Source organism: Amblyomma maculatum, chromosome 1, assembly GCF_055883805.1.
Source record: "Amblyomma maculatum isolate TAMU_Amacu chromosome 1, ASM5588380v1, whole genome shotgun sequence".
Taxonomy (NCBI): domain Eukaryota; kingdom Metazoa; phylum Arthropoda; class Arachnida; order Ixodida; family Ixodidae; genus Amblyomma; species Amblyomma maculatum.
In genome coordinates, this window is record NC_139344.1 from 270696183 (window position 1) to 270719329 (window position 23147).

Genomic DNA, 23147 nt, shown 5'->3' on the forward strand with positions numbered 1-23147 from the left:
ATTGTTTTCGTGATGATGACGGCAGGATGACTGGGAAGCAGCAAACAGCTCCAAATTACATTTCTTTTCTGCAATAATGGCTCCTCACCGCGGTCTTAATGCGAGGACGTAGCAAAACGACGTATGTTAAAAAAAAAAAGACAACGCTGCCTGCATGTGACTCGCGCAGCCGAAAAAGGGACAACTGAATGTGCTGCAACTGCAAATCAAAATGAAAGAGGCGACACTTGGACGTTGGAAAGAAAAGAGACATTCCTGGAGGTTTATAGCCATTTTAAATTGTAAATGTTTGCATTGCACCACTGAATGTCTGTTAAATAATGCCCTGTTTCTTTCTTGCTCTTTTCTCAAGACATGCATTATCAACCACTTGCAGTTTTGCGGCCTTAATATCTCAGTACCTATTGCAGATAGAATAATAATTTCTTTTTCAGCATGATATGTGGAGCACACAATGTTGCAAGTAGATTTTTAACGCGGTAGCGTTAAGGAGCTCGTGTCGCAGAAAAGCCGGTGTCGTCGGCGGCGTTGGCCGTGAGCGATAAATCACGGCATGCACTTCATAAATAAAAAGCAACTTCCAAGATGGGCTGGGTAGGAATCAAACCAGGGTCTCCGGAGTGTGAGACGGAGACGCTACCACTCAGCCACGAGTTCGATGCTTGAAAGCGGTACAAAAGCGCTTCTAGTGATTGCGGTGTTGCCTTAGAAACGTGCCGTAGAACGTTATACTGCGGTGTATATCGGTAATTATGAGCATGTTACTTACAGAAGTCGCAGTTACACGAGTAGCGGAGTACGTTTCCGCTACATTTCTTCTGCGCTCTACGCACATGCAGAGCCATCTTGCGGCAAACACAGAAGAACCCCTCCTCGCAATGTGCGGCGCTGCCCCGACACGTGGCACGCCACTCGCCCCTGACGTTTCGCCGTGCACCCTCACGGGTTGTAGAATCAAGCGTCTTTCCTTCCTTTAGATCACTATCTTCGCTCACCCGCTTCTCCCCTTCGGGCCGCGCGGGTACCGGTGCGAGGATGCCCCAATACCCTTGCGTTTAAGTTTTCTCGCTCTCTCCCTTTCCAACATTCAGCGTGCGTCACTCGAACAGTGGTGTTTAGGCGACGCGGCTCCTCTTTCCGCTCACAGCGCGATTGCTAGGTGCAGCGTCTGATGCCGGACGCCTCTGACGTGATCGCTGCACCGTAGCGCTTCTGCTGGGAAAGCGTCCCCTGCGATGTGTGCCGAGCTGCTTCCGAGGAATCATGCTTCTGCGTGGTGCTCCCAAGCAAGATAGAGGACGATCCCATCAAGGCGTCAGACCCATGATCGCGTCTGCCTTCATGGTGCGTCGCTGCCCGGCTTTCTCCCTCCGAGACACCGAGTTCTTTGGTTCGTTCCGCTTGCTCAGGCGCACGTTTCATTGCCGCGCCGAACGCTGTGTGGCTCAAGAGCATACCGAGCGAATGAGTGGGCGGTGCGAACGAGGTGCAATAATGCTATCGTGTTCCACTCTTGAAGGCGAAGCTTAAGCGTCCTCCAAATTTATTTAATTTCTTGTTCAAAATTTTTAAAATGGCTTCTTTTTGTGACCATTATATGCTATATTTTGACCTTTGAACTTTTTTATGCAATAAAACAAGAAATAATTGCTTAATCAAAAAACTGCTTGCAACATTGTGTTCCTCATTCTTTCTAGTGTCCAGCAATGTGTTCATCTGAAGTTTTTCTTCAGTGGTCATTTTGCAATTGTTCTTGTAAGAATTAGACTAATTGGTGTAATTATCTCGTGAAATAATTGGATCACAAAAGAAATAATTGCAGTTTTGGAGTTTGCACAAAAAACTATACAAACCCACCAAGTTGCATCAATTTTGATTGGTAAATAACGAAAATAGTTTTAAGGCCAGTGTCCCCCCTTAAATGGGCAAACAAGAAGTGAATTAAGCTACTAGAAGCAACCAACAGCAGCATTTCGCATTACTCCAATGTAGATTCTGCAGTGCTCTAATTTTTTCTACTTCTGTTGGGTTCACAACTTCGCTTGGCAGTTGGTTCCAGATTTCTACTGCATCGAGAAAAAAGGAGTAGCAATATACCGTATACAGTAGACTCCCGTTAAGACGAACTCGCTTAAGATGAACCCTTGGTTAAGATGAACAGTGGAGGTCGTTTGTTTGGTTCCCCATAGAGTCAGTGCAAAAAAATCCGCTTAAGATGAACACTTTGCAATCGCTAACCGGTTAAGATGAATTTTCACGGCTGGCCGCACCCCACCCGCGCAGCTTACTCGACCGTCCGAGCAGTGCTTCAGCGGAAAGAAAAAAAGAAAAAAAAAAACTTTTCAGTGCCACGACCATCCGTGCCGCCGATGCACGCAGACCCAAGCACGTTGGCGTCGGAAATGCGATTCTACGACGGTGGAAGAGTGCCGCTGCTCGTCCTCTCCCACCGTTCCCCCGCTCACTCCTTTTGTCCCTGCAGTAGGAGCAGGTTCGCGTTTCGCGTCACGCCGGCTGTCTTGGTACGACCTCGGGCAAGGACGAAACAGAGCGCAGAGAGGAAGAGAGAGAGAAAAAAAAAAGAGCATGCGCGGCCCGGCCAGCAAAACTAGCGAAACACGGGAAAAAAACGGTGAGAAGAAAAAGCAGCCAATGATGTTTCCCAATGGTGATCACGTGATAGTGTCGTCATGCCAGTGCTACCGAGCTCCGCGCCTTTGCTGACCGCTAACGACGCCTACTACGCAGTGCACAGATCCATTGTTCGTGGCGGGTGTGCGCGTCGTGTCCCGCAATTTTCTACCAGGCTGTACACTGTCACCTCGTGGTGTGCGCTGTTTGTTTTCGTGCGCACCGTGTTCGCCGTGTTGCTACTATGGCTAGTCGGCCAACAACTCGAAAAAAGCCGCTTGAGCTTCGTGAGAAGGCCGAAGTTTTGACCGAAGTTGGCGCCGGCCGGCTTTCAAAGACTGAAATAGCGTGCAAGTTCGGCATCGCGAAAAGTACTGTGAGCGGTATCGTGAAGGACGAAGTGCGGATTACCGGTGCTTTGGAAGATGGTGAGTTTGCGCCGAAGCGGAAGAGGATGTGCACAGCTATGCACAAAGACCTTGAAGACGTTCTGCTTGCCTGGTTGAAGAGAGTGCGCAGTGCGAATTTGCCAGTGAATGGAGTGCTACTGAAAGCTAAGCGACTGAATGTCGAGTTTGCGTGCAGCGATGGGTGGCTTGACCGTTTTCGGAAAAGGCATGGACTGGCCTTTCGTTGTGTTGTCGGCGAGGCCGCTGCAGTGGATAAAGCGGTCTGCAGCGATTGGAGGCAGAACAAAATTAATGAACTCATGGACGAATATGACCCTCAAGACATATATAATGTGGACGAAACTGCGCTTTTCTACCAGCTACTCCCAAATAAAACGCTCGCATTTGCTGGTGATGACTGCTTGGCGGGCAAACGGAGCAAGCTTCGAGTAACGGTCCTCGTGGGCGCAAATATGACTGGGACAGACAAACAAAAGTTGCTGGTGATTGACAAATCTAAAGCACCACGCTGCTTTAAAAACATAAAAACGCTGCCGGTCATGTGCATGGCTAATTCAAAAGCGTGGATGACTCGGGCACTTTTCGAGTAGTGGCTTCAAGAGATGGATCACCACTTCCAGAGACAGAAAAGTTCTCATTGTTGTTGACAACTGTCCCGGACACGGCCACGTCGCCGGACTTCATGCCATCCGACTGGAGTTTCTACCAGCGAATACAACTGCGAAGCTGCAGCCTATGGACCAGGGAGTAATAAGTAGCTTGAAGAGGCACTATCGTCGCTCTCTGCTGCAAAGGATGCTGATTTGCATGGGGAGCAGTAAGGAGTACACAGTTAACCTGTTAAGTGCTGTCCACTTTCTGTTGAGCGCCTGGGAGCAGGTTACTCAAGCCACTATTGCCAACGCCTTCCGCCATGCAGGATTTGTAACGCTTAGTGATTGCTCAGTGCAGAATGACTGCGATACTACGAATGAGGACCACACTGCGAACTTGGAGGATAGAAGCATTGTTTCTGCGCTGAGCAGTAAGGGTGTGTTCATTGACATCAGTGCGTATGTCAGCATTGACGAAAGTGTGGAAACTTGTTGGGCTGACACACTGGACGCTCTGATTGAAGAAGTGCTTGACCTACCATCGGAAACTGCTGCTGAAGATGACAGCTTGAATGTTATGCCTGAATCTGCACTAGTTACCTGTGATGCAGCTGATGCCTGCCTAGACACTTTAGTGCAGTTTTTTGAACAGCGTGAGGGCACTGAAGGATATCTTCAAAAGTTAAGCGAGATGTCTGCTTTTGTAGCAGGCCGTCGATTCTCACGACAGACACAAAAAAAAGACTGGGTAACAGTTAACAATGACTGATGCCTTACTACTGCAAAGTATAGTAGACAATCATTAGTTCAATAAATGCTTGTATTGCAGTTTATTTTCCTGAAAGGCCATTTTATTCATTCATATACAAGGTATTTGGACACACTCTGCATGCTCAAACATCATTTTTGGAAGCACTCCTGATTAGACGAACTTCTGATAAGACGAACAATTTTCATGGTCCCTTGGAGTTCGTCTTAAAGGAAGTCTACTGTAAACGCGTGTAATAGACGCACGCATGTAATGGCCGCACCCCGAACTTTAGAAAGAAAATTGGGAAAAAAAACTATTTCCCGAGTAAAAGCCGCACCATGAGTTTCAGGAAATTGGGCAGTGCCGTCTACTGCGCGGTGCAAGAAATACGGAACGTTTTGTGGTTACTGCCGCCAGGTGGGACCCAAAAATCAAGTGAAAGCCAAAATGAAGCGTAAGGTTAGAAGTAGAATTGCCAATAAGAATTACCACCTCCGTTACAAAGGGGGCACTCCTAGCCGCAGCGATGCCCGCCCATTACAAAGGGTGAGGCCAGCAAATCCAATCCAATACAATCCAAGTCTGTTCGCTCCTCCGTTTTACAGCCATTTCCTTGATCGCCCGAAGCATATCACGTGCGATCTCGCAATCGGAACGCATCGCTGACCTGATTTGTTCTTCGCTCGTGAGCTGAAGATTTTCCTCGATGGGAAAATACGTTAGTTATACCGCTCACTTTAAGCTGAAAGTGATTCACTATGCTAAAGAAGGAAAAAGAGCGGCTAGACGAAACTTCGGCGTTGACGAAAAATGTGTATGGCGATGGTGCTCCCAAGAAGATGCCCTCAGGAAAAGAAATATTCAGAGGCGCGCTTTCCGAGGGAAGCAGAGCATGTTTCCGGAAGTTGAAGACTCACTTCTCGACTACGTGACGGAGACGCGGCGCAATGGCTTTGCGCCGCGAGGAGTGATGTTTTGGACACGGGACGAGCCTGAGATCCCGACGAGTTTATCGGAGGAGGACGAGGAGTTTTTTGACAATAATAAAGGCAGGTACCACCGGAAATAATTTTTTTCGCTGTCTTTTTTCTCATGTAATCGCCGCACTCCCTGATTTTCACCCCAATCTCGGAAAAAAAAGTGCGGCCATTACATGCGTGTCTACGGTATATCAGTATGTGCAGTAATGGGTTGCAATACCTTACTGTGATTTTTTCGTGGGCAACGCTTCAGAGGACGTGTAACATAGTGTTGTTTATTTACTTTTACTTTATCATTCCTTATCAGAAAAAAAAGTTTCAATTTCTGCTTTCTTCTTTTCATTTCTAGTGATTCTAACTGACACTGTTTTAGCATTTCTGTGACTGAGTCAGTGCGCCGGTATTTAAAACATATAAAATGTGCCGAAATTCTTTGCAATCTTTCCAGTTTTCGTTTTAAACCCTTTTTATGTGGACTCCATACTACACTTACATACTCTGGCCGCACGAATGTCTTGTACGCAATCAATTTAATTTCTCTAGTCACATTCAGCAACTTCCTCTGCAGGAAATAAAGCTTCTGATAAGCTTTTCAATAGATATTTTCAATATGGGTGCGCCAACACAGATTATGTGTTAAGCCGCGTTCAGACTACGTGCGCATCCGTCGTAAGTATCGTATTTATCGCAGTGCGCATAGCGGCTGGAACTCCCGTTTACGTAGCTTGCGACCGCACATGTTCACACTGGGCCGTTTGGTAAGATGCGTTCTTTACGACCGGCCAATCAGCGCTCTCAACATGGCGCCGGTTAGCGAGCGGCTGATAGCGGAGGTCCAGACCTCCGACATTTTCAGCTCTTCAAGCTGAAAATGAGATGTGAAAGAAAAGACTGGACACACAAATAAAATACGAAAAAGAACAATGGGTATATTAACAATTAACCACTCAATTACAAATACACTTCGTTTCGCACACGCGCGTTCGCACACAGTTTTTAAACGTCCGCTCAGCGTGCTGACGCACCACTCCGCACATTTCTTCACGCGCCCGCTCTCATTGTCGACGTACCGCGCACTCCTGCTCGGTGTCCCGTGATCGCACTCTCTCGCACCAAAACAGGCGTACGGTCCGCCTGCATCCCTGCTTGCGATTTTACCAGTGCCCCGGAGCGATCTTGGAGACGGGCCGCGCGGCAGACACAGAAACGTCCGCGGAACCTCGTCCTCCCTCAGCAAATGCTGTTTTCTTTTTCTCTTTTACGGTGAGCTTCTTTCAAACTTCGACGAGTGCGCACCAGCTCCGTTCTGCGGCCCGACCGCAACGTCACCCCGCATCGGCCTTTCGCTGCCGGCCAACTGTTTCCTCACTTGTCAACGGAGTCGATGGGCTGCGAGAATGCGCGGGGATGAAGCGGGCATCCCCTGCGTCCATAACCTCACTTTTCTAAACTAGAGAAAACATTTCCTTGTTGAGAGCTTGTTCGCACATGAAAAAACGGATTGATAAACCACTTACTACTTTGACTCAGCGCACTGGCAATTTGCAGCCAGGCATCGTTTTGCACTTCTCTCTGTGCGATTTCAGCTACTCGTAGTAGAGAGCCGGCCTCTGCCGAACGTTTTTTATGAGAGGCTGATAATTCCACAGCGAAGATTCCGCACTGGACGTGATCAAGCTGCGGACAGATACAATCACCGACAAAGACACAATCACCGACACAACACATAACACCGGCGAGTCGAGACACTGCAGCAGAGTAGGAGCGTTGGATGATGTCGCCTACAAGGGTTTGCGCGCGAAATCTGGGAGGACCGGAAGCCCCGTCACCGGAAAGGAAAAACCGAAACGGCTGTGCGCATTGGTCGCGCGTAACAGACGTATCTGTGCTAGTCGTAAAAGTCGCGGGTCCTCCGACATTTACGCCCATGCTGGCTGCGTACGTTGCGCATTTTACGCTCAATACGACAGCAGTCTGAACAGACACGTTACGTTTTTTGCGCTTACGCTTACGAACGATATGTGCGTTGCGCACGTAGTCTGAACGCGGCTTTAGTGTCACTCCCAAGTATCTGAAACACTTTACCTCATCTAAAGAATTTTCACCGATATTATATTGAAACGGCATAACATTCTGCTTCCTTGTTACATGCATGTAGTAGATTTTTGGTAATTTATTTCCATGCCCCATTTCAGGCACCATGAGTTTAACGACTGAAGACACCTATTTATATTCATCTCATCTTCCGGGGAAGCCACAGGAGAGTAAATTAAACAGTCATCAGCAAAAAGTTTCATTTTGACAGGCGATTCAATGATCGCAGAAATATCATTCATATATAACACAAACAAAAGCGGACCTAAAACGGAACCCTGTGGCACCCCCGACAGAACTTCACGCTTATCTGATACTGTGCTTTCTATCTTGACAACTTGACAACGGTTACCTAGATACGCCTGAATTCATAGTACTATATCTTCATTGATTCCTAATCTACGCAGTTTAAAAAGAAGTTCATGATGCGGAACTTTATCGAAATCCTTCACGAAGTCCACACAGACCACTTCTACCTGCTGGCGTTCGTCTATAACCTTGCAAAAATCGTTCACTGTTTCAATCAACTGCCTCACCGTCAAAGCCGGTTCGAAAACCATGCTGGAGCGGACACAAAAGGTCGTTCATTTCCAAAAAATGAAGGATGTGTTTAGCTATTATGTGCTCAAAAACCTTGCAACATACGGAAGTGAGTGAAACCGGTCTATAGTTTTTTACAAGAAGTCGATTACCGCCTTTAAAAATCGGAACTACTACTGCGCTGCGTCAGTCATTAGGTAAAGAATGACCCGCAGTGACCTTTCAAATAAAATTTGCATGTAATAGGACAACCACTCAGCATACCGTTTAAAGAATTCCCTCGGTATTTCATCAGGGCCGTACGATTTCTTTGGGTCCAGAGACAGCAGCTGCTGACAAATGCCCCCCCCATTGATGCGAATGTCGTGCATTGAGTATGGAAACATGCAAATTGTTGTATTGTCACTCTCAATGTCATTTGTATCTCTACTAAAGACAGACTGGAAGAAATCATTAAACATATTTGCAATATCATTTTTATCAGTCACCTCATCATCCCCATCCATTACCTGTTTGATTGCGTTCTTCCTCGCTGAAAAATATCGCCAGAACTTTTGTGGTGAGCTTTTGAGGAAGTTAGCCAGTGTTGTATTGAAGTATGTTTTCTTCGAATCTAGTAACGCTGTTTTGAGCTTCTGTTTAGTGTTTGAAAGTTCTGCCGCTGTATTTTTTTTCTTTAGTAGTCTTTTTAGCTTGCGCTTTAACTGGATGATCTCTCTAGTGATCCAAGGATTGAGCTGATTCGATTTCTTTGAGCTTAGTATGCCCTTGAAGCATTGCCAGAACTCCTCTACACTTTCACGGTGTGATGCATTTGCAAACTGATTTAATTTTGCTTCTAAGATGTCTAAGATAGACGTGTCATCTGCACAGTTGTAATCTTTGACACATATTAATACATTTTTTTTTACGGACTGGAGTGTTCAACAGCACATTTAAACAGATCATCTTGCGGTCAGATAAGCCCGGCTCGACAGATACAGTGTGGTCTGCCACTTTACTGGATAAGAAAACCAAGTCCAACAATGACTGCGACCTTGATGTAACCCTTGTAAAATCCTTTACTATTTGCTTAAGGTTATGCGTAAACATAATTTCCATCATTTTATTTGCACTGCTTATTTCTACATTTCCTGTTGAAAAAATTTCCCAATTAATGTGTGGCAAATTGAAGTCGCCAGCCATTATTAGTCTGGTGTTCTCATTTGCATGAGAGTTAAGGAACAAAAGCAATTCATCCAAAAATTCAGGAGATGTAGAAGGCGGCCTGCACACAACACCTACTAAATGCACAACGTTGCCACAAGAAACCTTGCACTATACCATTTCAGAAAGGCTGCAGTTAAGAGCGACTGCAGATACTGTGCTTTTAGTGCGTAGCACTACTAGCCGCAATCATGAATTTGCCGGGGTCTGTCCGAAGCCACTCGCTGTGGGTCGCTGTGCCGGCGGGGGGCCGAGGGGCACTTGTCGACAAGTGAAGTGGTGGAAAAGCATCGAGTTCTTGTATTTTGTAGTGTGCAGCAAGCTTGAAGACTGTGCAGCACAGTTTGATGGGGAGGTGTTGGGCTCGACTTGCCTGGAGTACAGTTCGCGCCAAACCGACTGAATTATGGGAGGAGCGGCCGGTTGCTGCAGGAAAGAGTGTGTGCGCGTTTACAAGCCGGCCTCCCTTTTGCAGAAGTGTCTCGGTCGCGCACGTGTTCCGGTTCGGCGCTAACTGCTCTGTCTCTCGGTTTGAGGGGAAAGGGGCGCGGAGGCCATAAATCTCCGAAACGCGGCGAAACACGGGCTGTGGAGAATGCACGGAAGAGGGAGCTGCTTTCGGTGCCTTCTCGGGAAGATGCCTGGACATACGTCCCTTTGAAACCTCCGCCCGGGTGCAACCGACCAAGGGCAGCGATCGGAATGTTTGGGCCTTAGGTTTGTGTGTTGTGTGTTTTGGAAGCGCAACCGCCGGCGCTGTTTGTCTTTGTGGCTGCTGGCCACCTCTTGCGTGAGCCGAGCAAAGATTTTGGAAAGAGTGTAAATCGCTGAAGCGTATGCATGAAAGGTATAGCGGGGATAAGCGGTGCTACGCACCTACTTCGTATTTGATTAACTATTCAAATCGGCCATATCTTTTTTTGTGACAATAGCCACACCCCCTCCTTTAGAATTTCTATCCCATCTAAACACGTGGTAGCCAGGTGGAAAAATGCTATCGTTACCAATTCCCTCATGTAATCAGGTCTCGGTTATTAGTAATAGGTCAGGGTTCTCAGAAATTAGCAAATGTTCCAAATCAGTTGTTTTGTTTGCTACACTACGGGCGTTTAACAGAATAATTCTGAGCTATATTTGCGACTAATCATTATGATCATTGGAATCGTCACTTGATTTGGTCGATAATAGCGAACTGTGACCAGAAGATTTATTGTTAACTTTAGGTCGACCTATCTTATCTGGCTGGGTTTGGTACACACAGTGCTCTTGTCGTTCGTGATCCCATGCGTAAATGGTGTTGTTAATCTTAAGTAGCAGTTGTACCTTTGTTCTATTATCTCTTTCCGTTTTACTGCTTTGCCATAGCTTTTTTCGTACTGCTACTGTTTCCTTCGCATAGCCTTGGCTTACACTTATCGGGCCACCTTTCGGCTTCCCGCAGTTCTTAAATATCAGCTCTCTTTTTCTGGAGTCGGAAAAGTGCATAATGACAGGTCTATGGCTACCAGCTTTTTTCTTGCTATACGATAAATTCTGTCGATAGTATTCGCCTGATCAGCCAATTTTTCATTAAGTACCTCCTGAGTCACTGCTTCCCTCAGATCGGAATCAGATTTGTCCTTTGCTTCTTTGACACCAAAAACCAAAATATTCTACTTTTCTTCTCGTATTCAGTCAACCTATCTGCCTGTTGACGATCAAGGGTCTCTAGACTTTGTATTCGTTTGTTCATTTCTTCAACAATATCAAGAAATCCAGTCATCCTGTCGCATCTTGCATTCAGTTCGGTCATTTTCGTTCTCAGTTTATCTACTTAGCATCCGATTTGGCCTGGTCTTCTAAAATTAACTGCAACTTTTCAGCAGTCTTAGGCCCCGGGTTTTCCTCGATATCACCGGAGACCAACAAAGATAATAACATAGACCAAGAGTCACTCAAAACAGTCAAATATCTTCTAGGGCACAGCAGAACTAACAGAAAACGGTTGTCACTCCTAAAATCTCCAACATTAGTCAAATAACGAACCTGTAACAGCAGAATTGATGGCCTAGGCATGTTGCCAATTGTCCAGGTGCCATGCCCTCTGAATGCTCCCACGTCGCGCAGTTCCTTTTGTAGGCAATCCACTGGTGTGTCACAGACGGAAGACGCCCCTTGAACAGGTTATCGTCGATATCGCCGTCATGATGTGCCTCGAAGAAAAACGGTGTTTCACCCGTACCACAGGTTGAAATGCTTGCGGCAAAAATCCACGGCAGGACCTGTAACAGCAGAATTGATGGCTTAGGCATGTTGCCAATTGTCCAGGTGCCATGCCCTCTGCAGTGGGGAAGGGCTTGCCGAGGTATGAACATCGTTCGAGACAAATTAGGACTTCCTCTGCTGCTCCGTGCTTTTAAAGGGACACTAAAGACAGCCAAAGATGGTATGAAAATCTAATAAACTACATTTGGTGACACTGTCGCCGCATATCCGGCAGCAAAAAATCGAATAATTGCTGAGATATTGCGATAAGAAGTTGAGGTTTTTTCTTGTTCCCGCCGGTCGAATTCAAACTGTGCCCTCCAACTACGTAGTCGGAGTTGAGTGACGCACATTATGACGTAAGCGGAGACTCCGTGATAGCTAGCGAGCCGGCGTGGCCCACGGTGTCGCATCCCTCAAGGGCCAACATGGCAACAGCGTACTCGCAATGACGGCCTCAGCCGAAATAAATAAAACGATGAAGAGAGTAATTTACCGAGCGATGGGCCCATAAAGGAAGAAAAAAAAAAACATAGAGCGCTTGTAATGCACAATACTTTACATGTTTCTCAAGCTTTTGCGCTCCTTCTTGCACTGTGTATAAACAAACCGAGCCCTCGGTCATCGCAACGCTTCCTGACATGTTTACATACAAATAAGATTTAGTTACCAGCAAAATAGTGTCCTCACTGCTGCGCTTGTCAGTTTTGAAGCTTCGTCGCACTTTTTTTCTTCAAGGTTTGTGCTACAGCTCCGTGTTCAGCGAAAATTACGTCCACGGTAGCAGAACATGACCGAAGTGCCGGCGCCACTACATTTGCCAGCGCTGTGAAATTCCACATGTTAAAATGGATCCAGTGCACAATATAGTGCGCATAGGCATCCAGAACATTAGTTGCAAGACGTGAGAGCAGGCAGCATGCGCCGACGATCAAGAAGTTGTAATTTTTAGACCGGCAGCAGAAACACTTTATTGTAAATGGGGCCATGACATAAAAACTACAAATATTTCCAAGGTTCCTGTGGCGCGGCCTAGCCGAGCGGTTAGCGTCGAACATTAGGGAGCAAGCAGTAGTGAGTTCGAGTCTTGCCGCTACTGGCGGTTTTTTTTTTTTTTTTGACAAATCGATTATTTTTAACCTTTTGTAATGTATTTCTGGTGTTTCGTTATTCTTAGTTTTTACTTTTTACCCGAGGCCCTTTTTTTCGCCGGGCGACGAGCGCAATATATCGACGCTCTCCTTGGTATGAGTGGCAAGTATGCCCCTTTTGTTTACGACGCCTGCAAATAGCACGTTGCAAATAGCCTGCAAATAGCAAATAGCATGGCAATGACGCAGTATATGTTGGTCAGATGTGCCATGATTTAGTGAAAAATTGAATGATAATGCGTTTTTCCTTCGGTACTTAGCATATGTATGCTTTTCGTGGCGTACGTAGCTGCAGTCAAGCGGTCAGGTCGCAGTCGAAGCGGCAACGGCGACGATATGTTGGCGCAGAAGTGTGAATTAAGGAGCGTGTCGGCGGTAGCGGATTTCGCTCGCTCGTGCCTCCGAATGCTCAAATGGGAACCATCAAGGAGCATCTGCTGCTCCAAGCCCGTAATTCAGGCGCTGCAGGTTCAAACAAACTATCAGAGTGCGCACGAAATGCCTGAGCCGAAACATAACCAAAACTGAAGTGGGCGCCTGTGGCGCCTCCAAGTATATTTTTGTATTTGCCTTGCAACGTTTACGTTGTCTTTTCGCTGTCGTTTACGTATGATAAAAGTGTGTTATCATGTTTGAGAAAAAACGTACTACCGCATTCAAAAATGCAACGTAATTCACATTTGTCAGCCTCCATGATCCCTAGCGCGTCACATGATTTGTAGTTGCGAGCCTCGGCCGTTTGGCTGTGGTGGTGATACCTGTATTTCTGTTATTCTTCTTTACTACCTTATAACAGCTCTGTTTTCAGTAAGAGTGGTCTTTTTATAATCGGGAACTGGCATTCTATCGATGCAAACCCACTTCCTTTCTCTCTTTAGTGTCCCTTTAAATCGAGGCATGTCATAAATGAAACCACGGGTACGTGCAAAGTGCATAGCTGTGATTGAAGAGCTGAAACTGGCTACCGCCTGTGGTGCCGCCAAGTTTTCTTTGCCTTCCAATATTTAGGCTCGCTTTTTGCAGTCTTCTTTGTGTGACAAAAGTGCGTATGCAGTTTCAAAACCAAACTTAACAATTCAGACATGTAGCTGTAATGCATATTAGACAGCTTCAAGGATACCTTGCATGTCGTGTGACTTGTAGTTGCGAGAATGGGCTGTTGCAGCGAGACATGTATTTCTGTCCTAGCTCTTTTTTTTCTGCCCTAACAGAAAACTGCTGTCACTCCTAAAATCTCTAACATTAGTCAAATAACGAACCTGTAACAGCAGAATTGATGGCTTAGGCATGTTGCCAATTGTCCAGATGCAAGAGTGGTGTTTTTGTGATTAAGAGTTGGTATTCTATTGATAGAAACCAACTTTATTTTTCTCATTAGTGTCCCTTTGTGCCCTGGACACAAAGAAATTAATTTTATTTGCTAAAGCTATGTTTCAAAAATTTATGGTGGTGGCTACACATGTGACTGGCTCTTTGGCCGAGTTTGACTAAGCTGTAAAATTACATTGTCCTTTTTTTTTTATGCAGTGGTCTAGTGGATGAAGTCCTGGAAAATGGTATGTGTTCTTGAGCCTTTTGCTTAAGACAACATTTTGCTGTGTACCTTGCTGTATTTGTTGCATTTCATTTTTTTGCAGAGCTTTATCTGGTCGACCGCAATGCCAAGCGAGAGATTCGTCAACTTGAAAATGAATTGCCAAAGTGGCAGGTGCTTGTGGACAGTGTTATTGGTATGCCACATGCTTTTGAAATCTACAAGCTGAGGCTATCCTGTAGTATGCTGGAGAGCAAAAATTTGTGCTTGAGTAATCTTGGGCTTGCGCAGAACAGTGATTTGGCAAAAGATGCGAGCACAAGAATGAGCATAATTTTTGGACAGATAATTACAGTATGGTGGGTATGGTTCTTTGTGAACAGAAACACCCTAATACAAGCTGCATGATTTGCATTTCAGAACTGTTGCTTGTCTGGTGCTCTAACAGACAGCGCACTTACAGACTAGCCATTGTGTTGTCCACACATTTACAGTACAATCTTGATTACTCCGCCCTTGAGAGTCCAAGAAAATTGTTTGAGTCATCCAAAAGTTTGAATTATCTAATGGTCTGGCAAATCTGCCACAGCCTGTTTGTGTCAAAACAACTAATGGATGCATTAAATTTGGCTGTCTATATATTTGAGATGAAAACCAAGTGACAACATTGATATTTTGTGGTTTTGCCAAGTGCCTTCCCTTCGTGCACTGTTGTGAATGTCAAAGCACTTCTCCAAAATCGTACGTTCCCCCATAACTTGTTTTGCAGTGTGATGCAGTGGCAGGGAAGCCTCCCTCTGAATGGCCACATTACATTTTGAGGATGCTTCACAACATTAACTGCACAGTGAAGCATTCTCAGTTTGTGACGGATCAGCGTACTTGAAATGCAGAGGAAACACACGGATGCAGGAGAGAGAAACGTGTAGGCATTGCAACAGTGTGACGCCATCCCAAAATGAAGACTAGTAACCTGCAAAGCTGTGGCCAAGATGGTACTACTCGCCATTGCCCTCCTGATGGTAGCAGTGGGATGGCATGAATTCGATCAATGAAATGGAAACTGTGCTGTTGGGCACTAGCAGCGTGTATGCTCGAGGTGCACGGTCACCACTCTTCCATCCAGGTCAGATTCACGGGAAGTCTTATCTGAATGGTTGCTGCCTTCACTGGTCATAGTTGATATCGCCCTTCATCCAATCCAAACGGTGCAAGTTCACGCATGTCTGAATTAACGAACATCCAACGATATAGGCTCACATGGGCATAGGCTGAGATTGCACTCTTATTTCAAATTATCCGAATTAACAGGGGTCAGATTAAATAAATCTTGCTTTACTGTGTTAGTCTCATTTCTCTTTTTCCGTATAAAGTTTTAAAAGAGAGAGAAGTTTTTCCTTGCTTATTCGTGGCTGACTGTACCTCATGATCACAAGTGCTACTAAGTTCAGTCAGTCATAGTGGGTTGTGCTGTTAGGTATAAAGGAAGATGACATATTTCCTACACAAATGGCACTTGGGGCTACTAAGACAATAATGCCGGCTAGCAGCTGGCACGGAGAGGTTCCTCAGAAAGAATGCACTGAGGAATTGACATCTTGACTCACCAACAGGTTATGAGCCAATGTTTTCTCATGCCAGGAGAGGGGAGATGTCCTAGGACTGGACAGGATAAGCTTGTAAAGTTCTATGAGGCACCATCCTTATGGCAATGAGTAGACCCACATTGAAGGTCGTGTCTCAGTTCCTGAAGCTAAAGTTCCCTACATGCTCGTAGTGGCCAGTTCTGCTTAGGAGGACAATTTTTGCATTTGGTGCATTGGCAAGTTAAACACCTTCTGGACCAGTCATGGCCTAATGGAATAATTGGTGGATGACGTGCAGGCGTGGCCAGCCGGCAGGACTGGTAGGTGGGAAAATTAATGCCACCCACCGTTAAGAGATTCCTGACTCTGTGGAGACTCACTTTGGTGGGATCCTTGAACTAAGCACTTATGCCACACATCTATCACCTGTGCACTTTCTAGTGCAGTTTCTCTTACACACTGGGACTGCTAGCTTCTGCAAGCAAAGCTTCTCTTTCTCGTGCACCCTAAGGGGTGTCAGGAGTGCTACCATGAGTGGTCTGTGGAGTGTAACCTATCTGCATTGTGGCAGATGCGCAGTGAGCCTGGATGCAGTGGACTGCACTAGAGCATCTGGCATTGCACTCTGCGGACATAGTTATCCTAATTGGGGCCAAGATAGTGGTAATTCATCAGCAGAGGCTACGCGCAGGCAAGTAGCAAAAAAAGAAACAAGCAAGCGCTGCTGCTGTGACCAAGTGGTTAGGGTGCTCGACTGCTAAAGGAAGCAGGGCCAAATCGCAGCCACTATGGTCGCTTCTCAATAGAGGCTAAAAACAGAATGCCCGCATACTGTGCAACGTCAGTCCATAGAACTTCAAGGGGTTGAAATTATCCGGAGCCCTCTATTACGGCATTCCTCATAGCCAGAGTTGCTTTAGGATGTTAAGCCCAATACTAGAGCAAACCTAATAACCTGTAGCAAGCAAATATACGTGTGCTGTATGTACTCGAAAGTCTGCCACACAGGGCTGAAAGTTGTTGCCTCATGTTCACAGCATCCACTCCACTGCCAACAAGTTGAGGTGAAGCCATGCTCACTTCTTAGTCAAATATGGATGCTGAAGGAAAAAGCATGGCCGCTTGAGTACAAGTGGCCTAACAGCGGGGCATTCTTGCTGTGCCGGTGAAATTGCCAAGGCAAATTCCTTGGGTTTTGTTCATCACCTTTGCTGTTAGCTGCTAGGAGGAGTGACACTTGATTTGTCTTGAAGCATTTTGGAATATTTGTTGCTAGGGTCTCTCTTGGTGCTTCATTTGTCTACTCTTACAGGTGTATCGCCAGCAGATTTTGACAACCAGACCCTAGCTGTGCTTCGGGGTCGCCTTGTAAGGTACCTCATGCGGTCTAAGGAGGTAATTATCGAGTTAGTGCTGCTGTGCAAATCTGTTTCATTCAAGGTTTGCAAGTCACTTGTGCACATGCTGCAGTTGAACTAAATGTTATGGTAATTTCAGATAACCATTGGCCGTGTCACCAAGGACAATGCCGTTGATGTTGACTTGTCCTTGGAAGGCCCCTCTTGGAAGGTGTCGAGACGTCAAGGTGTCATCAAGCTTCGCAACACGGGGGAGTTTATTATTGCCAACGAAGGAAAGCGACCAATCTACATTGATGGCAAGCCAGTTCTGGCTGGCAACAAGCACAAGCTGAACAATAACTCCGTTGTTGAGGTAATGCCTTCCTTTCTCCCTTCGTCTTATCAGTCTAGCCAACTTGTAAAATGAACACTGCTTTGTAGAAATGAAAGTGAAAAAATTATTGCAGTATTTGTTGCGTCGGTGGCACTGGGTCAGCTTGAGTGGGCATCTGGGGGCATAGTAATTAGCTATAGTGAAATACAGGTGCCGAAAAAACTCGTGTGGAGCCATTCCATGTGGTCATAGTAATTACTACAGGCTTAAAGTGTTTGTCTCAACAGCTCTTGTCTTATCGTAAAGAGCTTGAGAAGATGTGCTGCATGGGAAAAGTACAAAGGAGGGGAAAAGAAAGTAATAAAGTCTTAGAGCCCATGGTGCTTGTTGAAGCTCTGAGATAACTAAACTTTTCAGAAAAAGAAAAAAGGAGTGCATGAACAGTGCATTCACACCTCTCTGCATGTGCAGTTTTTCTTAAACCCTTCCACAATTTCCTTAGAGGTGGGTGCCTTCAGTGTGACTTTCGACCTTTGGCCGTACCTTTGGAAGATTTTCAAAACTTGGAAGTACTGGAGAGGAAGTATCTGGTTAGGGCAGTTGAGGTCCTGATAACATTGATATCTATATTAATGCAATAACAATATTAAAGCTACAGTGGGTCTGAATGAATGAATGAAGTAAATTTAACGTGACCTACAAGCAATTGGCAGTAATTGTGAAAGAAAAATGCACTGTGCATGTGACATAGCACATCCTCCTAGCCCTTTGAATCACCAGTGGAGAGAGAAGCGAGAGCAGCAAGTAAAGCAGATAGAGCAAACTACAATGAACCATTAGGAAATTTGTCCAGCTGTAAAAACAACACAAGTTGTTTTAATGCTTTTGCTGTGAAAACAAGCAGGTACTTCAACATCGTCTCTTTGTTAATGACAAAATGGCCTAAATGCATCGAAAAAGCTGGTACCCCAGAAAATCTTATCTGAAGTAGCCCTTATTAGTTGTTGCAAAGGGTTCAACTATATTGCAGATTTTTCAGCATTATGAATTTTTTTCTGTTGACCTTTCTCAACTGGTGCTTTTTCTTTACTGTGCTACACCTTTTTCTGGGCCTTAGCTAGTTTGGTGTCATCATTGCTTAGCACGAACATCCTCAGTGGGTTAAATATATTGCAGAAAAAAAAAATTAAAAACAGGAGTGAACTAGGTGCACAAGCTTTGTGTTCTCACTAACTTCAATTACGTTTCTATTAAAGCATTTGCACTTATTTAAGGATTCCACCAATGTTCAGGGGTGGACGTGCTGTTCAGTTTGCTCCATTCTAATCCAAAACTGCTCCTTGCTGGCTGCCACTCATTTAAGCTGAACACTGAAACAATGACAGCGGACCGTTGTCACAGGTATAACACATCTTGCATTGGGCTTAATGTAAATGAAATTTTCGAAAGGCGGGGTATGGAGCATAATAAGTGTTTGTTTGCAAGTAAATTTAACGTGACCTACAAGCAATTGGCAGTAATTGTGAAAGAAAAATGCACTGTGCATGTGACATAGCACATCCTCCTAGCCCTTTGAATCACCAGTGGAGAGAGAAGCGAGAGCAGCAAGTAAAGCAGATAGAGCAAACTACAATGAACCATTAGGAAATTTGTCCAGCTGTAAAAACAACACAAGTTGTTTTAATGCTTTTGCTGTGAAAACAAGCAGGTACTTCAACATCGTCTCTTTGTTAATGACAAGCTTATCAGGCCTACATAACATAAAAGTATACTTAGAAATGCTATGGGTTGATGCGTTAAAGGTGCCAGTCACTAGAAATCTTGGATGTAAAGCCACACAGGGCCTAGTGCCAACATATTAAAGCATGTTGAACATTGCTCCAGCAAAAACATGACGAGCTGTTGACAGGAGGCAGTGAAGTAAAGAAACCGAAGGATGGAAAGGCTATTCTTCAGTGCCATCTATCCTGTAGGCTAATTTTAAGGTTCATGGTGAAAAAAAAAAAAAAAAAAAAAAAAGGCGCACGGTGAGAGACAGAGAACAAGAAGGAAACCCTAAAAATGCTGACTCACAATTAAAGTTTAATGAAGAAAACGAACAAATAAATAGGTAGCCACCTACATAGGTCGCATGCGCGTGGAAGCAAGCACACGGCTAGCAAAGATAACTAATCTGGAGCCGAGTGCACCCAGTAATCCAAATAATGGAACCCCCTGTCTATTAAGAGAACAGAACGAGCGCTAACGCACTGGTCAGCATATTTTGACAACGTTTATGTCCAATTAATGCAACAACAATACTGAAGTCACCCGAGAGATTATGGAACCTTATTTTTTATTAGAAAATATGCTGACCAGTGTGTTAGCACTCCTTCTGTTCCCCTGGTAGATCGGGAGTTCTATTTCTTATACCCTCTTTACACGGCCGGCTTAACCACGGTTACGCTTAACCGAGGTTACCGAACTTAACCACGGTTAACCGCCAATCCGCCGTATGGGGCTGAAACGTGGAGGCTAACCAAGAGAGTTCTACTTAAGTTGAGGACAACCCAGAGGGCTATGGAACGAAAAATGGTAGGGGTAACATTAAGAGATAGAAAGCGTGCAGAGTGGGTCAGAGAAATAACTCAAGTTACCGACATTCTAGTAGAAATTAAGGAGAAGGAATGGACTTGGGCAGGACATGTAGTGCGAAGAGAGGATAACCGATGGTCGCTGAGGGTAACAAACTGGATTCCAAGGGAAGGAAAGCGTAGCAGGGGGCGGCAGAAAGTTAGGTGGGCGGATGAGATTAAGAAGTTCGCAGGGGTCAAGTGGATGCAGCTAGCACAGAACCGGGTTAAGTGGAGAAATATGGGAGAGGCCTTCGCCCTGCAGTGAGTATAATCAGGCTGGTGATGATGATGATGATGAACCGCCAATCGCGGTTAGCTGTGCTTACACAGCTCGCCGCTGTTCTCGGTTACGGCCGCCATTGCCCATAAAGTACAACTGAAGCGACGTGGTGAGCTGCGGAACGAAGCAGCATTTACAAATATTTTATTTATAATGTAGTTTCCGGAGTGCCGTCCGGCAAGGCGTCAACAACACGGTGAAGCCCCGCACGATGGCAGCACCTCATCGACCATCGTAAACACCACCGCGTTGGCCCCTCCTCCCGCAGACCGTACGCGAACGACACGGCGGTTCGCTAGCGCCGACGTCAGATACAAAGCATGCTAAATTTATTGGCATCTGGAATACTGAGCCGAATATCAGAATTGAATCACTCCTGATCACTGACCAGCGGCAAATTGCTGGCAAGACAGATAACCGCGATACTATCAAGTTTCTGTTCAAGATAGCTGCTGCCGGTACATTGCGGCTCACCGTTCTGCTTATACTAGCCCTGCGACTAATGTATCGCCAAAGTTTATCATACCGTTATTTTACGGCGGCAGAATAGGATTCACAATAAGGATGTTTCATGAGTACACCATTCAGATAGCGTTGATCAGTTCCAAAGCGCCGATCGCCACGGCTTCGAAGAGAAATAATTTAGGCCTATCGACGACTAAGGGGTTACGCACCCCGCCGTAGTTTGCCGTGCTCGCTCGCTTCACCGCCGCGTAAGTGTAACGTATGTACCTCAGCCTGCTCACAGCATCCCGCATTGCAAGCGTTGCGAACTTGTGCACTTTCATTATAAAGCTAAGACCGCGCATTTTTTGACGTTCCGCGCTCAGCACCAAGCCGCACAAACGATACTGCAAACACAGGACGGGGTTTCAGTACACAGACGCTTGGCTGTAGGCCGTAACCGAAGACGCCGAGCGGCACAGTAGACACCGGATATTCAATACGGGCAAACGAGTACACTGCTGAAGCAGACATGCTCGTACGCTTCGCGCACTCGAGTGCCGACATGCAGCCTCAGTCAACAGACGCTGCCATAACCTCGGTTAACTACGCAAACCGAGGTCGCCAAACTCGGTTTGCGATAACCACGGTTAGGGGTGTAACTGTGGTTTGGTCTGCCGTGTAAACGGGCTAACCACGGTTTCACGTAACCGCAGTTACGCTAACCGTGGTTAACTCTGCCCGTGTAAAGAGGGTATTAGACGACTGGGTGCACTCTGCTCCTGATTAGTTATCCTTGCCAGGTGTGGGCTTGCTTCGGATGTGACCTATGTAGGTTGCTACCTTATTTATTTGTTCGTTTCTCCTTTAAACTTATGTTGTGAGTCAGAGCATATGGTGTTTCCTTCTTGTTCTCTGTCTGTATCAGTGTGAACTGTTTTTTTTTGTTTTGTTTTTTTCACCATGAGCCATTTATACTCCCTGAAGACACTGCTGACCAGTTCTTGGGAATTATCAGTGCTGGCAAAGGATCAAAAAAGGTATGCAAGATGTACAGCGTAAATGTCGTGCCCATTGAATTGGAACTCCAAACTAGTGGCACTGTTTGAGCGCTTCGAAGTGGCAGACTTCATGTATAAATCTATCAAGTCAGGATAGGAAAAGCCAAAAAAAGCTTTAGGTCAAACTTGGTGTTCAGTTATAAAGTGCATAAGCAAGCATTGTTTGCTGTGAGTCTGTTCTGAATTGTTGCTGAGGTCAGCTTGTGTTGTTTTAAATGTGTTTACGTGTTTTGGCCATTCTTCTTGTCTTGTCAGATATGCATGCATAGTCTGGAAAGCATTGAACGTTCAAAAAATGGTACAAGATTGGGGGTGTTGTATATCAAATAGAAAGTTGCAAAGCTATTTGACCCTAGAAATGAGCTTGAAAACATAATTAGAATGTTCCAGTTATCATTTTGTTGCCCAAAGTTGCTAAACGCTAGGTTGTTTCAAAATGCTCAATCCTGCTTCCACCCCTGGGTCACTTTTTTTTTTTTTTGTTACATAATAGTCTTGTTTATATATTTTTTTTTGTCCTATTTAATTTACTGCCCATTACAGCCATCTGTAGGTAACTGTGCACATACAAGTCCTGTTTGTACAGGCTATGGAATATGGTGCAGGCTAAAGATAATGGTTGAAAGCTCGATCCTTTACCACATTTTGATGGAGGCAAAATGCAAGGCACCTGTGTACTATGGGACGTCAGTGCTTGAAGAATCCCAGGTGGTCAAAAATTATCCAAAGCCCTTCGCTGCTGTGTCCCAGTAGTCTCAGTTGCTTTTGTATGTTAGACCATAGTGTCACGTAGTGGTGACGAGGTCGACGACAAAAATGAAGGGGTCGATGATTGCACTAAAGAAACTGTTTATTTGGGCTGACTTGCGCCCGCAAAAGAACTAAGCAACTCGGCGGCGGCGATAGAAACAAACGTGCTCGTCGATCGTCGAACAAAGAATGCCCGTCACACTCGGCAACGCTCAATTTAAAGACTGCACAGAAGAATCTAGATAACGTCGCAAACAGCTACCAGCACGGGCTGGAACATTGTGGAAAGACAAGCGAGTGGCCGGAACCTTCGAGACAGATCTCGGTGCATCTTGCGCTACAACAAAACTGATAAAGGTGTGACTCGCGACCTCGAGCATTAACAAACAAAGATTACGGAACTGATACGCAGTCCAGAATCAGAATGATAAGCCTGTATGCCGGCGGTTGTTAAAAAACAACAAATACTGTTTTGAAGGTTTCACGGCATTACTCCCCCCTTAAAAAAAACATCGCCACGATGTTCCAGAACAGAGAAACTTAAACATAAACACTGCAAAGTTTAAACACCACAGATTCTTTAACGCGCGTAATATGGCTTCA

The 23147-nt window shown here is 45.5% G+C and overlaps 1 protein-coding gene across 2 annotated transcripts in view; it reads left to right on the forward strand.

Annotated features, from left to right (window-relative positions):
* The window catches only part of Rcd5 (microspherule protein Rcd5), a 97363-nt gene that overhangs the window by 54135 nt on the left and 20081 nt on the right, over nucleotides 1–23147 (forward strand). For both annotated transcript variants that reach the window (XM_084591251.1, XM_084591252.1), the window contains exons 10-13: nucleotides 14128–14156; nucleotides 14238–14330; nucleotides 17033–17115; nucleotides 17218–17433. In XM_084591251.1, the coding sequence (XP_084447377.1) occupies nucleotides 14128–14156; nucleotides 14238–14330; nucleotides 17033–17115; nucleotides 17218–17433 (421 nt within the window). The remainder of the gene's footprint in view (nucleotides 1–14127; nucleotides 14157–14237; nucleotides 14331–17032; nucleotides 17116–17217; nucleotides 17434–23147) is intronic.